General features: G+C 45.2%; 1 protein-coding gene across 1 annotated transcript in view; it reads left to right on the top strand.

The window, feature by feature from the left end:
* RCOR1 (REST corepressor 1) overlaps positions 1-14,575 on the top strand; it is a gene marked incomplete at its 5' end in the record, with an annotated part of 42,637 nt that overhangs the window by 11,790 nt on the left and 16,272 nt on the right. The window contains 2 exons of the mRNA XM_010293657.1: positions 9,437-9,489; positions 13,580-13,741. Of these exons, the coding sequence (XP_010291959.1) occupies positions 9,437-9,489; positions 13,580-13,741 (215 nt within the window). The remainder of the gene's footprint in view (positions 1-9,436; positions 9,490-13,579; positions 13,742-14,575) is intronic.

Consider the following 14,575-nt stretch of genomic DNA (forward strand, 5'->3'; position numbering starts at 1 on the left):
GAAGCTGGCTGATAGCAGGTTGTTTGACCAAGCTTTATGATAGTCTGCACTATTTTACAGACCAAGAATTTCATCATATATAACATGATGTGATTGAAGAGCTGAGAACACTTCTAGGTAGAGTACCAAAGCCTTGTATCAGACTGCTAGTAGTCTGAATCTGTGGTCTCCCATTACTGAGTCTGTCATCAGTATGTGTCAAACGTATTTTTTCGAATTAGTGAACCTGGCTTTTGGAAAGGATGCACTGGATCAGACATTCTTAAGGAGTGCAAAAAATAATTTCCATAAGAAAATCTGCACAAGGGAGGTTTCTTCTAATCCAAGTTACAATCTCCTGCAGTGAACCATCTGATTCAAATAATTTTTTTAGTATTCTACCCCTTGTCACAACTGTGTTGATAATGTTGCTACTTGCATTGCTTGGGCATGGTGCTGCCTGTAGTTGAAGTACACAATCCAAGGCTATAACCTGTCAGCGGAGTTAACTTAAGCCATGGTTTGACAGCAGAATAAATCTGGCTTTAGGGCTCCTCGGACTGAATTGAGAGCACTGTGCTGAATAACGCAAAGAGCTGTTCTGCTATAAACTCACTCTGTTCGGGCACATGCTTTGTGCATTTATCCTGTCTGTAACTTCCTCTCTGTCTTGGAAGGTCATACGTGGGAACAAATATTCCTTCACTGTCAGAAGCCACTGTGTGCTGGTTTTACATTAGCACACAGGCTTTAAAGCCAATATCAAGTGCTCTGGCTAACTACATTTAATACAGTCCAGTATCGTGTCTGGTTTAAGATCAGGTTTGCACTGATGAATGATCCAGCCATGCTCAGATCCTGTATGGTCACAGATCAGGTCCCCAGGTGATCTGATATGATTCTGCCTATTTTGTGCTAGGTCCCAGTGTTTCCTCTTTGTTACTGCCCTGTCAGATCTCCCTTTTCCCCTTCTCTTCTGTGGTACGTATGGAGACATGTGCACTCGTGGTAGCCAGGGCTCTGTAGATACTGAAGGCTGTGCCACTCCTCCAATAAAGTGGCATTTAGTGCTATGGCAGAGGAAATTTCTGGCTGAAGGTTAAATGTGATGAATGTGTAAGAAGCAGTCTTTCTTCCCAGAGCATCCTCCCTGGATGTCCTTATACTGGGCATCCACATGGCCTTTCTGAGAGAGAGCAGCAGCAGCATCAGAGAGCAAGAGAGGCAAGAGAGCATCAGCTGGCTGGCTTTCCTTATGGTAATCCTGATTGATACGCCAGCCCACACATATACACACCGTGTTGAGCTTTTTGATGTGAAAGGGTCAGCTTGAGGGTGCAACTTCAGGAATGAGCATATGTTGGTAAAAGCTTTCGGAGTAACACATGTCTACTAGCAAAAGGCCCTTCCTGGTAAACAGTTTAAAATAGTTTTGACAAGCTACAAAACCTATGCTAGATTTGTCAGTACACCTGTGTCTGCAGTGCAGCCTTCTTGCTAGTATGGCAGAATCTAATGGCGGAAGAGTTAGGTCTTTAACCATCACTGGAGTTCCAACTTTGGACTTGCTCTTAGATGCAGGCTGTGTAAAGAGCAGTATTAAAAATAATAATGATAAAAAAAAGAGAGGGGTATAGGGTGTTTGTTTTCTAGCTTATTAGTGTGCACTACTTGGGTGGGGACTGGTTGCTTATGTGTGAGAAAGGAAGCTTTTGGTAGGTATCAGGGCTTTTAATCATAGAATTAGGTAGGTTGGAAAAGACCTTTAGGATGATCAAGTCCAACTGTTAACCTAGCACTGCCAAGGCTACCACTAAACCATGTCCCTAAGCACCATGTCTTTTAAATACCTCCAGGGATGGTCACTCAACCACTTCACTGGTCAAGCTTTGGAATAGGCTGCCAACACTTTTGGTGAAGAAATTTTTCCTAATATCCAACCTAAACCTCCTTGGTGCAATTTGAGGCCATTTCCTCTTGTCCTAGTACTTGCTACTTGGGAAGAGAGACTGACAGTCACCTCACTACAACCTCCTTTCAGGTAGTTTGTAGAGAGTGATAAGGTCTCTCCTCAGCCTCCTTTTCTCCAGGCTAAACAATCCAAGTTCCCTCAGCTGCTCCTCATCAGACTTGTGCTCTAGACTCTTCACCAGCTTTGTTGCCTGTCTCTGGATGTGCTCCAGCACCTTTCTTGTTATTGAGGGGCCCAAAACTGAACACAGTATTCCAGGTGTGGCCTCACCAGTGCTGAGTACAGGGGCACGATCACTTCCCTAGTGCTGCTAGCCACACTATTTCTGAGATAAGCCAGGATGCTGTTGGCCACCTGGGCACACTGCTGTCTCATGTTCAGCTGTCTGTTGACCAACACCCCCAGGTCCTTTTCTGTCGGGCAGCTTTCCAGCTACTCCTCCCCAAGCCCGTAGTGTTGCATGGGGTCATTGTGACCCAAGTGCAGGACCCAGCACTGAGCCTTATTGAACCTCATACAGTTGCGCTTGGCCCATCGATCCAGCCTGTCCAGATCCCTCTGTAGAGCCTTCCTGCCCTCGAGCAGATCAGCACTGCTGTCCAGCTTGGTGTTGTCTACAAACTTACTGAGGATGCACTTGATCCCCTCGGTCCAGGTCATTGATAAAGATATTAAACTGAGCTGGCCCCAGTACTGAGCCCTGGGGGACACCACTTGTGACTGGCTGCCAACTGGATTTAGCTCCATTCCCCACAACTCTTTGGGCCTGGCTACCCAGCCAGTTTTTACCCAGTGAAGAGTATGCCTGTCCAAGCCATGAGCAGCCAGTTTCTCCACGAGAATGCTGTAGGAAACAGCATCCAAGGCTTTACTAAAGTCTAGGTAAACATCATTCACAGCCTTTCACTCATCTACTAGGTGGGTCATCTGGTTATAGAAGGAGACCAGGTTGGTCAAGCAGGACCTACCTTCCATAAACCCATGCTGCTTGAGCCTGATCACCTGGTTGTCCTGTATGTGCCACACAATGACACTCAAGATGATCTGCTCCGTAAAAGGGATGAATCTCCCAGCAATGGGGCACTCCATTTTATTCCTTGTTTTCTGCTCTCTGAGGCTGCAGTTTCCAGGCTCCAGGTGTGGTTCTGTGAGCAACTCTTTCCTCACCAGTGAAGTTTATGTAGCCATGCCAGCTCCTGCCCACTTGCTCATCCCTGTCACTGTGCTGTGCCGGGGCAAGAAATGAGTTGTACTTTTGGCTGAACCAGTCTTATCCTTCACTGAAACTAGGTGGGTTCGTCTCTTCTCAGGCTTGTGTAACCACCCAGTAAAGTGATTTTTATATGGTATGCAACCATATAAAAAGTGTAAAACTGCTTGTTTTGTGAATAGCATGCTGCTTTGGTGGTGGTCAGCTGTTCAGTGCCTTGAGTGGCTCCAGAGCTAGTACAAGAGAAGGGGGCAACCTGCCTTGCTAGGGCTGGTGATAGGAGAGTCTGGGAATACCCCTCCTGGCAGGCGAGAGCATCTCCATGCTTTCAGCCACCACCACTTGTTGCTTTTATGGTTTCACTGCCACGTGGGTGAGGGAGGTAGTTTTTCATGTGGAACAGTTTCCCAGTCCTGTTCCCTGGGGATCCAGGCAAATGTTGTGCTCCCAGGTGGGAAGAGGTGGCTGGAGGCTAGGTGGCCCTGCTGACAAAGGAGACTTCTGATGCAATGGTATCCTACGGTCCTTGGTACGTGGACAAAAGACGGTATACAAGTAAAATCTGAGCTACAGGGAGGTAAGTGGGTGGGAGGCTGAGATATACTGTGGAGTCCCATGACTCAAGTTACCCTGCCCTGCTGCAGGGTATTTTCTCTTGCTCTTGTTCAAGTAAGCTGCTTCAGATAAGGTTGGTTTTCCTTTGCCTTGCAGTCGCATCCAGACTTTTCCCTCAACTGCTACAGATGGAGGTTGAGGCCTAAATCCCTTTGTGTCTTCAGTTGCATAAAGTGACATAGCCTTTGTGTTTGTGTAACTAGCATGCTCTGTTCCTAGAAACAGTGTTAAAGGAGACTGTATGCCTGCCCAGGTGGGTGCAGCACAGGGCACAGAACATGGCTGCGCTCTGGCTCTCTGTTCCTCCCCTGTCTGTGACACATCACATCTTGCCAGGAAGAAGAAATAGCTTTTCCAAGGCAGAAGACACTTTTAAATAGGTGGGGTTTATTTTCTTTTAAGTGATTTCTGCCCAGAAGAAGTGGTCACCTTGCTTTGATCTCTGCCTGCTCCCCCCCTGCCTCCTGTTGCAGCTGGCTTTAGTGAGACACTTGTCCAAACTCTTGCGCTTTTTACGGCTTCCTGTCCTGTGCTGGGACCACGAGGTGGCAGGATTGTTCCACCGATGCTGCGAGGGCAGCAGGACGGCAATGCAGCTGCTCATTTTTATAGCCAAGGCAAAAACTGTGCTTAGTTGTTTGTTACCATCATAATTGTGTTTTGAAATCTGGAAGAATTTCACATGTATGTGTCTAATCCATGCTCCTTATTTTCTTTATATAATGTTGATTCATTTTGGGTCTTGACTTTTTTTTTCCCCCTCCCGTTCTCAAAGGAAATGGAGGGGAGGGGGAGATGTACAGCAACATCCAGAATTCCTCACAGGTTCCAACATTGATCAAACCCTGTGAAGCACATTACTGAGGCTGTGAAGGCTGCTGTTTTTGTCCTCATTTCACCCTGTTCTGTCAGGGTATTGCATCACGTAATATGCAAAGTGTTCAGAGCTCCTGCAGTACCCCAGTAATAGGGGTGAACTGAGGTTGCAGCAACAGCTCTACCTCTGCATTCCTGTTGCTTTCTACAGGCTCTAGCACACTCACTTCTGCTGCAAACCCTCCTTAGGGTCACTGAGTCCACTAAACATGATGTGATGTTTGTGGGGTCATTAAGAAGCAATTTGGATGGGGGGGAGAAATTCTCACGAAAGACCCACTCGGAGAGATCGTTTTAATCTGATCAAATGGTGATGAGGGGAGTCACTGCTTTCAGACATTTCTCTTTTCAGAGTTCTCCCACCTCCCTGAAATTAATGCTCCCGTTTTACATCTCAATTCATTGTTCTAGGATGCAGGACCGAAAATCAGCAATGCAGTTGTTTGCTCTTCTCTCTCTCTCCCTCTGTCAGCCAAGAGGGTCCCTTTTCTTCTTCTTGCAGGAGGATGGTTAGCAGAAGAAAAGGGTGTATGAGAAAGACAGCTGGCAACAAGACCACAAAATTGAGGGGTTTGACAGCACCATTTTGGTCAGAAACTCCTCTCTGTATGGCAGGAAGGGAAGCATCTTTACTCCTTTCCCACTCCCTTCTTCCTTGTCTTTTTGGCTGTGTTAGTGCTACACCTGGGGTCCTTTGGTCATCTGACTGCAGACCTCACTTCTTGTATTAGGGAGAGGTGTTCTTCAGCATCTGAACACTCTGTGCTCCTCTTTGCTGGTGTATGTGGGTTTGTATGTTTGTATGTGTATGTGGGGCTCTTCCCTTTGTGTCCCTACCTTTTGTGCTATTTCTGCCTTCCTGAGCGTGACTAACTATAGGAAGGGGCTCTCTGGGCCAGTGCTCACTCCATTTTGGGTTTGGGGTAGACAGGGGGGTCCTGCTCACCCACACAGCTAAAATGCAAGCAAGAGAAGAAATGTAGCCAAATAGGTAAAGAAATACCAGTTTATGATTCTCTTCTCCATCCCTCCCCCCATCTGGTTTCTAGTAGCAACAAGAGCCTTCACAGGAGCAATACATCTCCTGTGTCACACGACTGTCTCTATTCAAGTATTGTTGTCTTTTTGGCCTGGTCTGTGATGAAGTATCTTTCTGGCATAGAGAAATGAGTTGGATGGGAGGATGCTCTTGTCTGCCCTGTTTAGGGAAAAGTTATGCTGGTGGAAAGAGCACATGGTGGCGCAGCTTATGCTGGGGGAAATGGGATGGCATTGCTTTGCAGCTCTTGCTTATTCTGTTTTGGGAAGCTGCTAAGAGCCGTGCTGGCAAACTGTCTTCTCTGGTGTAAGCAGAGCTCTGCCCCAGGCTCCTCTGGCTCTGAACTCTGATGTCTAAACAGATCACTGGGTTACACGCTGAGCGTGACTGAATGCCACTGAAACGCAGTGGAGCAGAATTTCACGTGCCTGCTGCCCTGGGCTTGCTAGAGGTGCGCAGGGAAGGCAGAGATGGAAGAGGGCACTTATTTATCTGGTGTGGCATGTGAAGCACTAAACTTGTGGCAATTCCAGGATCTACTGGTATGGAAGACTAAAGGGATCCTGTGACTCAGCTGGTGCCATGCTCTTTCTTGCTCACTTCATATGGAGGGGGATGGTAAAGAGAGAGCAATCAGAAGGATTGCTCAAGGGACTGTCATACCTCTCCTATGGTGCAAGCATCAAAGCAAGTGAGCCCGCAATTAGCCAAGAAATGACAAGCAGAATGGGCTAGATTGTCAGTAAGCAGGCAGGGAACAAGCCAAGAGTAGAGTTAACGATGGTGTACTCCTTGTCCTTCCTTCATCCACAAATGCTCTTTTAGTGTATAGAAGGAGCATTGCTGTGTGCTCGTGGTCAGTTTACTGCCTTATTGCATTTTTCTTATTTTTCTTTTCTCTTCCTCCGCTGTAATATGAGGTGTAACACTGAGGTGTTGCAGACCCCACCGTGACAAGAAAAGCATCCTGCTTCCTTTCATGGTGTTCGATCACTCATAGTCTACTGTTTGGCTCTGTGGTGTATTGACTTAATTCAAGAGAAATCCTATTGATATGGGGGGGAGGGCTTGTTAATGTTCTTCTTCATGAGAGAAAATGCTGTAATGATTTTTTTTTTTTTTGCGGGATGAGGAGCAAGGGAGAGGAAGTATATTTTTATTGCTTATAGCATCTGGCATAAAAAAGGTAATATGCTGGAAGGGAGAGCGACCTCATCTCTTCTCTGTATATATTAAACGATAAGATGCTGAAGTCAAATCAGGAACTGTAGATCTTTCCACAGTGAAAGAGAGCTAGTTAATGCAGCAGTACTTAGTATTCAAGAGCTTAATTCTGCCTTGGACTTCAGAGAATTCAACTCCTTTCCCTCCCCCTTTCTTTACCTCTGCCTTAGACAAAATATAGCACTGCATGTGCTATACCTGTCCTAAGGAAGCTGAGAGCATTTAGCTGAAGTACAGGGAAATGCTGCACTTAGGGCTTCCTGGCAGCCTTTGTTTTTGGTGTGATGTTAAAGTCTGGAAGCGTCTGAAGTCCTTCTTCTGTCCACATCCTACTGATGTTCCCTGCCCTGTTTGGCATGTGGAGGGAAGGGATGGTGTGTAGGGAGGACGCAGTTCACTTCTCTGTCCCCATTTCCCCTGTGTGGTCCTCCTGGATCATATTCTCCCCTTTGGGTGTGGTTTTGCAAGTTGGGGTTTTTTTCCATAGCAAGGTGATTTCCGAGGTTCCTAGCCTTTGGCAACCCTTAGGATGTTCTATTAGGCAATGCAGGGTTTTCAGCCTAAGAAGTTTCTATCACTGTCCCAGTCACCTCCACTGTCTGTGCAGCTATTTTGTTTGCCTTGTGCAAGAAAAGGTTGTTTGCAAGAAAGCATAGTTTTCATCCCAGTTCAGTGTGGTCCTTAGAAACAATTTGTTGACTTGGAGAGGCAGATGTGTTTGTGCAGCAGGGGTACAAATGGATGGTTGTGGCTATGCCTTCCTCCAAAGGGCTAATAGAACTTGTACCAAATGTATGCAGAACATGATCCAACAAACAGGTTTGTCAGCCCCTTGGGAGTCCCCATTGTATGCAGGTGGGAGCTTGGAAGAGCAAGAACCTCATGGAGAATCCTTGATAACATGGAACAGTGCCTGTATCTACTGCATGCTCTTTTCTTGCCACAACATGTGGCTGTATTAATATTCTCATGGACTTTTCCATAGCACTTAACAAAGCCCTTTTTTGCAACATCCTTTTGCAAATGTGAAAATTAATTAATGCATCTCCTTTCCAAATGAAGGGCTGGCATTGATATCATGTCATATTGTCTAGTAAGATAGGACATCTACTTTAAGTACCTAGATTTAATTTCTTTGTATTGATGACAAGCTGAAAATAAGAGGATGGTGCTCTCCTGCTGTGCATTTTCTGATCTATCCTGTTTTCCCAATACCTTTTGAGTTCATTGCTTAGTTTGCTCAGCTGAAGAAAGAATTGATAAGTGTTCCAGCTTAAAGGAAAGCCCTTAAGGCACCAGAGCTTCCATGCAAGACTCCATAAAGGCAGAAAGCGTGGGAGAAGCATATTTGAGAGCTGAAATTAATTGTGAGGCCAAAACCATGTGAAATGTGGCTTCCTTAGCTGCAGTGCACACAGAACTGTTTCCTTCTGGAGGTGCTGTGCACGTTCTGCGTGAGTTGGGGGCTCAGCACAGGAATTTGCTTACAGCCTTCCCTGGGTATTGGCAGAGAAAAAAGGGGGAATGATTTTTGAGTTCATTGCTAAGTGACTTGTTTTGAAGTCCAAAATTCGTAGAAGAATGAGAATTGTGGCTGTGCGTACCATTTCTAAGTCGTTTGGGATACCAGCATGTTGGAGATCCTACAGACAACTAATGCTTGCAGCATCTTCCACTCTGTTAGGTGAAGCAGGAGTCTCACCTCTTAGCTTGTATGTTTTTCAAGGGTGTTGTTATCATTACATTATGTTTAATAATGACCAAACACGAGGGCACAGACTTTAGAACACCACCACTGCTACTGACTTTGATCCAGTCCTCTCAAATGGGTGCTGTTGGATGTAATGTAAGCTCAGTCACTCATACTGAAAGAGACATTTGGGTTTTAGTCCCGTCTATACAAAATATAACTCCTCAGGGCATCTTCACATTGTAAAGGTTAAAAGCTTGTGGGGGCCTAATAATACATAGAGGTGGTGTTTGGTCCAAGATGAAAATTGCTGAGGCGTAAGAGTGGAAAAATTTGCCAGGATATCTGCAGTGGTTGTGCAACAGTAGGAGCTTGGCTGTATTGGAATGTATGGATTGTGTCTGGGGATTTTTGTTCTTAAGAAAACAACTACTTTGGGGGATTTAAAAAAAAACCCAAACAAACAACAAAAAAGAAACAAAAAAACAAACCAAAAAGTAGCTGAGACAGTCATGTCTTTAGTTTTGGTGAACAAGTTTTGAAATATTATAAGCTGCGCTTCAGAAGTACTGGAACTGGATTGGATATCATGCATCATTTAGGCTTGTTAAGGAAAATATGTAGTAGTTTGTCTGGTGACTGTTTGTTTTTCTTTCGTTTCCTTCCTTTCCTGAATTGTTAGAAACTGCAGCTATTCATGAGAGTTCTCTGAGGAGGATGCAATGACCATGACTGAAGTCAGAGCTGCAGGACTGGGTTTTAGACTGGAAAGAGGAAGGGAAGATGAGATCATTATATGGAATGCTCTTATGCCTTCTCTTTGTTTTTCAGTGGACGAATATATTGCCATTGCTAAAGAGAAGCATGGATACAATATGGAGCAGGTAACAACTTTCTGAATACTTACTTTATTTTGAAATCTTTTTCATCAGGTATTAAAACATGACTTAAAGTGACTGCCTAGAACTGCTTCTTCCCTTCTGTACCATCTATGCTTTCTCCCCTCCTATTTCTCCCAAACTGACTGTTCCTAAAAGTAACCTGTCCTTTGGGGATACGGAGTTCACCTCTAGTTTTACATCAAGAGTCAAAAGAAGAAAAACAAAACCATTGTGACTTAACAGAGTTTGGCCATGAGTATTATGCTTCCTATGGCAACTACCTCTTGAACATTTTCAGAACCCCTAAACAATGTTCAAAAGATTGGCTTGTCTTTGGGAAGCTGCCTGATTGCATTGCAGTTTCCAGTTGACTGCTCCATCTTTGCTTCATGGATTTCTTGGCAGTTATTAATGAGCTATTGAACCCTCGTATGCTTTTCTGAAGCAAACAATATCCACAGTTATTTACCTCAAAGCTGTGCTGCAAATCATTTTGCATTTCATAGATGAGCACCTTGGATGTTGGTGCAGTAGTGGTGGACAGCTTCACCAGCTGTACCTGAGGTTAGCCAGTGCTTCTAGCCTAGAGATGGAAATCCTAGGAGTGTGTTGTGAGGAGGAGGAGCTGCTCTGAGGAGCACACCTCTCTCTTACTCAATGTGATACAGGATTGTGTACTAACCTTCCCTGTGTTGACTAACATTGATTTCAACACTCATCTGGGGAGACGAGTAGACCTGTGCCTGGGAAGCTTTTCTGAATTCTGTGGAGTTTCCGTATGCACTAATACTTGCCTGGAAAGGGAAGGTGAGGAATCTCATGATTTACTGTACTGGCAAATTACGTACTGCATCTACAAAAGGATACTATGAAAACTTGAAAGTTTTATGAAATTGTTCAGGCAAAGGGCATGAGCATAGAAACCAATTATTATTTGCATGGGCAAGGGTTTCCATTTAAATAACTCTGCTGTCATCTTTGAGTCAGACTTTCAGTTGTTAGTACTCGTGTGCAAAAAGACTTCATGTGGAACAAGAACACTGAAGTTGAGATAACCAGCAAAATTTCCAGCAAACCCAGGAATGATCAGACTTGATAATTATCGTTTCTAAGAGCAGAAGGAACACAAAGGCACCAAAAGGCTGAGAACTTAAATGAAAATAAGGATGGTAGCTTACTTCAGTTGAGATGGGTATATCCTACTATGGGATATTGTGGGTACTATTTGCCAAGAAGGATGGTAATAAAAATGGGTTTCATTATTTTATTGGAGAAGTGTTGCTTGGAGAGTATAGACTGATCTGGAAGACTGATCAAAATGAAGCTTGCAATTTTTAAAAAAAACAGTGAATTCTTGTGTTTTTCAAAACTTAAATTTGGCTAGCAGAGATTTGCATTCATTTTAAATGTTGGAAATAGAGACCTCCCACCCATTCCTTGAAGTCTTTCTACCTGTTTTTCTCCCTTCCTCCGTTTACGGAAGTAGAAGTTACAGGACTCGCCACACCAGGATGTAAAGTGGCTGAGCAACTTGTAAAAATGTCCCTCCTTCTAAAAACTTTCTCATTCCTTTCCTAGCACTCTTGCATAATACTCTGGAGTTGAATATGTTTCCCAGGTCCTTTGGGATTTCCTAGACAGCTATTAGGCATTTCCAGGAAATAACTGGAGATGATCTAACTTGCATTGCTCTGGAAGGCACATACTCATTTTGTCTTATAGGGACAACTGTCAAGGCTTCCAAATCAGTATGATTTTTGTGTCACCAAGGGACACTCTCTCTTCAGCAGGTATTGTCAGAGCTGCTGTTGGCTGTGTAACTGTGGACAAGCTGATACAGACTCCCTGGAAGCCAGTCAGAGCTTGCTTTAGCATTTGGCCACTGTCTCTGGACTTTGCTGGCCGAGGCAGCCCTTTCCCATGTGTGTATCCCCCTGACAACCAGTCTCTTTGGACCTCTGTGCAGGTATCTTGGCTGACAGTCATCGCACAGAGATTCCTGTTCTTCCATCTGTGTCCCCTGCCCAAAACCTACCTTTGCAGACTAAGACGTGCCGGTTTGTTGAAGGGAGTAGCGAGCTGTCTGGCAGGGCGGCTGGGGTGTGCACCAGCACTCCTCTGCCCAGCGGCTTTCCCATCCAGCTGACTGCATCTGTGCCATGTACAGCTCCTGTATGTCTGTCCTTTCTCTCCCCTTGCCTGTGGCCTAGTGCCCTGTTGTTGGCTGTGCTGCTGTGGGATGATGGCTGGAGGATCAGGACTGTGCTGGTGAGAGTCCCCGCAGCCTTGCCAGCTTGAGAGCAGGCAAAGGGCAGGCTCCGGCAGGTGAGTGAGCTCTGGCAGGGCAAGCCCACTTCAGCTGGCGTTGGCAGACTGCGGTAGGTGGTTGTGCTGAGCTGGAGCAGTCACAGGCTTTTGGGAGCACTACAGCAAGTCTGGCCATGGGCTGTGCTGTTCTGCCAGGCTGTGTCAGATGCCCTGGGACAAGCGAGGCTGGAAAAGTTGCGTATTCGCCTGTGTATGAGTGCAGAGCTTTCCTAGGGCAGCGTGGGTGGAGGAGGAATACTGCGCTCCTGTTAAAACAAGCCTATAAGGAAAACCTTTTTGTTTACCTCTTGCTTTGTGTAAGCAGCTGTCCCCTCAGCCCTTGCTAACACCTTAGTGGTATGTTTAACACTACCCTGCCCTCCCAAAATGTCTCCCTCCTTGCTTTTCCCTTGCTTTCTCACAGGGATATTTGGTAGAACTTGTATCTGAAGCTAAAAGGGATAGCAGGAGAGAAAACTTGTTCCTTCATGACTGCGAAATAGTTTCTTTGGCCTCATGCTTGCCAGAGAGGATGGAGATAAGTGGCTGTGTGGCTCCTGTGACACCTCGATTGCAACCAAGATTGCTGCTTGGTGGCAAAAGGGAGGAGAGGGTGCCTGGGCAGCACTGAGAGACCAGTAGGGTCAGGACAAGATCTTGGATAACACTAATATTTATAGACATACTTTCGGCAGAATCTCAGGGGAGCAAGATCCCATAAAGGAACTGCTTTTTGCAAAGCACAGTGGGGAAACCCCTGAATTTTGAGAGAGTTTGTAGCTCTGAGCAGCCAGTGCAAAACTACTAGATGGGGGTAACTGTGGCTGCAAAATCCGAGCTGAGTTTGCATATGATGAGCAGGTTATTCTGAGGTTTTATGCAGCATGTTAGGGATTGTTTTCACTTTACAGCCTTTGAAAAAGGCTGATTCTAGCTCTGTGTAGTCAGGCCTTCCCAAAATGACTTGTGGTGGTCTCTGGCATGGCAGGTGTAGTGAAGCGTCATAACGCACAGGGGCTGCGCACCCCTGGGAGAGGGGTGGCTGTGAGCGTGTGTCTCAGATGGTGGGAGGAGAACGGTTTGCAGGTGGTGAAGCACAGCGCATGCACTTTGACTGTGGAACTGAGAACTGGAGACTGCAACAGTGAAACAAGGCATCTCTGAAGGGAGCAAATCAGCAGCCCCCAAAATGAGTGAGATTTGTTCCTCCTTTAGGCCAGGGACATCTTAGCAGCAAGTCAAAGTTGTGCATATTCTCTGCCTTTCCTTCTTCCAGTTTTTCCCTCATCTCTCCCCCTTTTCCCCTCTCTTCCTCTTCCCCTCAAAAAGAGCCCCTAAACAACCATAAAAACCCCCAATCAGCTAAACTATCCTCCTAATTGCATGGGAAATGATGGTAGTTTAGCACTGGCAAGAAGCTTCCTTTTAGTCCAGCTTGTTTTTTAGGTAGTCTTCCCAATTCTTTGCTTAGCTTTCCCGTGCATACCACGATCAGTAGAGTTGGAGTAATTTCTTCAATTTTCTTCTCTCCCCTTTCTGTTGCTACCCTCTTATTACATTACTACCTGTGTGGTTTGGATAAATTTCAAATTGGTCTTCAAAACCTAGCAGGGTGAGGGTTAGTTTCCAGGTTTCTTGCAGACACAGAAAAGTGTCTGATGTAGCTGAGAATTAAAATTAGGTCTAATGTGTTGTGTGAGAAAAAAGCTGTGTCTCTCCCTTTGCATGTGTATAATAATATTTCTTGAGATTACAATTGTCCCCTTGGTGTCCTTGTTATTTCTAGGCCCTTGGGATGCTGTTTTGGCACAAGCACAACATTGAGAAGTCTTTGGCAGATCTGCCAAACTTCACTCCATTCCCAGATGAGTGGACAGTGGAAGACAAGGTCTTGTTTGAACAGGCCTTCAGTTTCCATGGGAAAACCTTTCACAGGATCCAGCAGATGGTAAGTGGTGTCAGAAGAATGGAAAAACAGAACAGGAGATTGGACTGTCGTCTCCAGTGCTGATTGTGCTGAACTCCTGTCTAATGCTCTTGGGAGAGAACAGGCCAAGGGGGTGTTAGAGGAAAAATACTACCATGAATACAAAGAAACAACATTGTTTCTAGAATCTGTGTAGAAGGGTTTTCCTTGAAGTGCATTACTGGTTCAGCATAAACTTTGACTGTGCAATTTTTTTGCTTGGAAATTAAAAGTTTTCAGTCCCCTGTGTGTTATGGTAGTGTTTGTCTCAGCTGGAGTTCAGGCATGGTCTATACACACGTGCCCACCCACCCACACAGTAAAGATATCTCTGCGCAAAGTTGATTTCCTTACAGCCTGCTTTTTCGGAACTCATTTTATTTGACTATGAAGTCTGTGCTTAATGTGATTTGGGATGGTCAGTGCATGCTGTGGTGGAGGTTTATACATCATTGCAAGCATTCAGTCCTTTGCTTTTGGTTGGTAGTGATATATTTTTTTTAAACTGTGATTGAAAACTTTCAGGGTAGGTTTCTGCTTGAAAGGGAACTGCTGGGGTGTGTATAAATTTTCTTGCGAAAGAGGGAGGGGATGTGATGTAAAAAATTTTTATTAATTATATCTTGAGAGTTTCTTCAAGTAGTTCATCACCTGGGTGGGAACCAGACTTTGTTCTTTGCTCTCCTTCAGTAAAGTGCCTCTCGAGAGTTCCAGCAGGACCTGGTTACGTTGGTTGTGACCTTTTGAAGTGAGCCTAGGCTGTTGCAGTCTGTTCAGCCTCTTTAAAGCACATGTGAAAGCCTGTGGTGCTGATCC

The sequence above is a fragment of the Phaethon lepturus genome, unplaced genomic scaffold (genome assembly GCF_000687285.1).
Source record: "Phaethon lepturus isolate BGI_N335 unplaced genomic scaffold, ASM68728v1 scaffold34208, whole genome shotgun sequence".
NCBI classification, from domain to species: Eukaryota; Metazoa; Chordata; class Aves; order Phaethontiformes; family Phaethontidae; genus Phaethon; species Phaethon lepturus.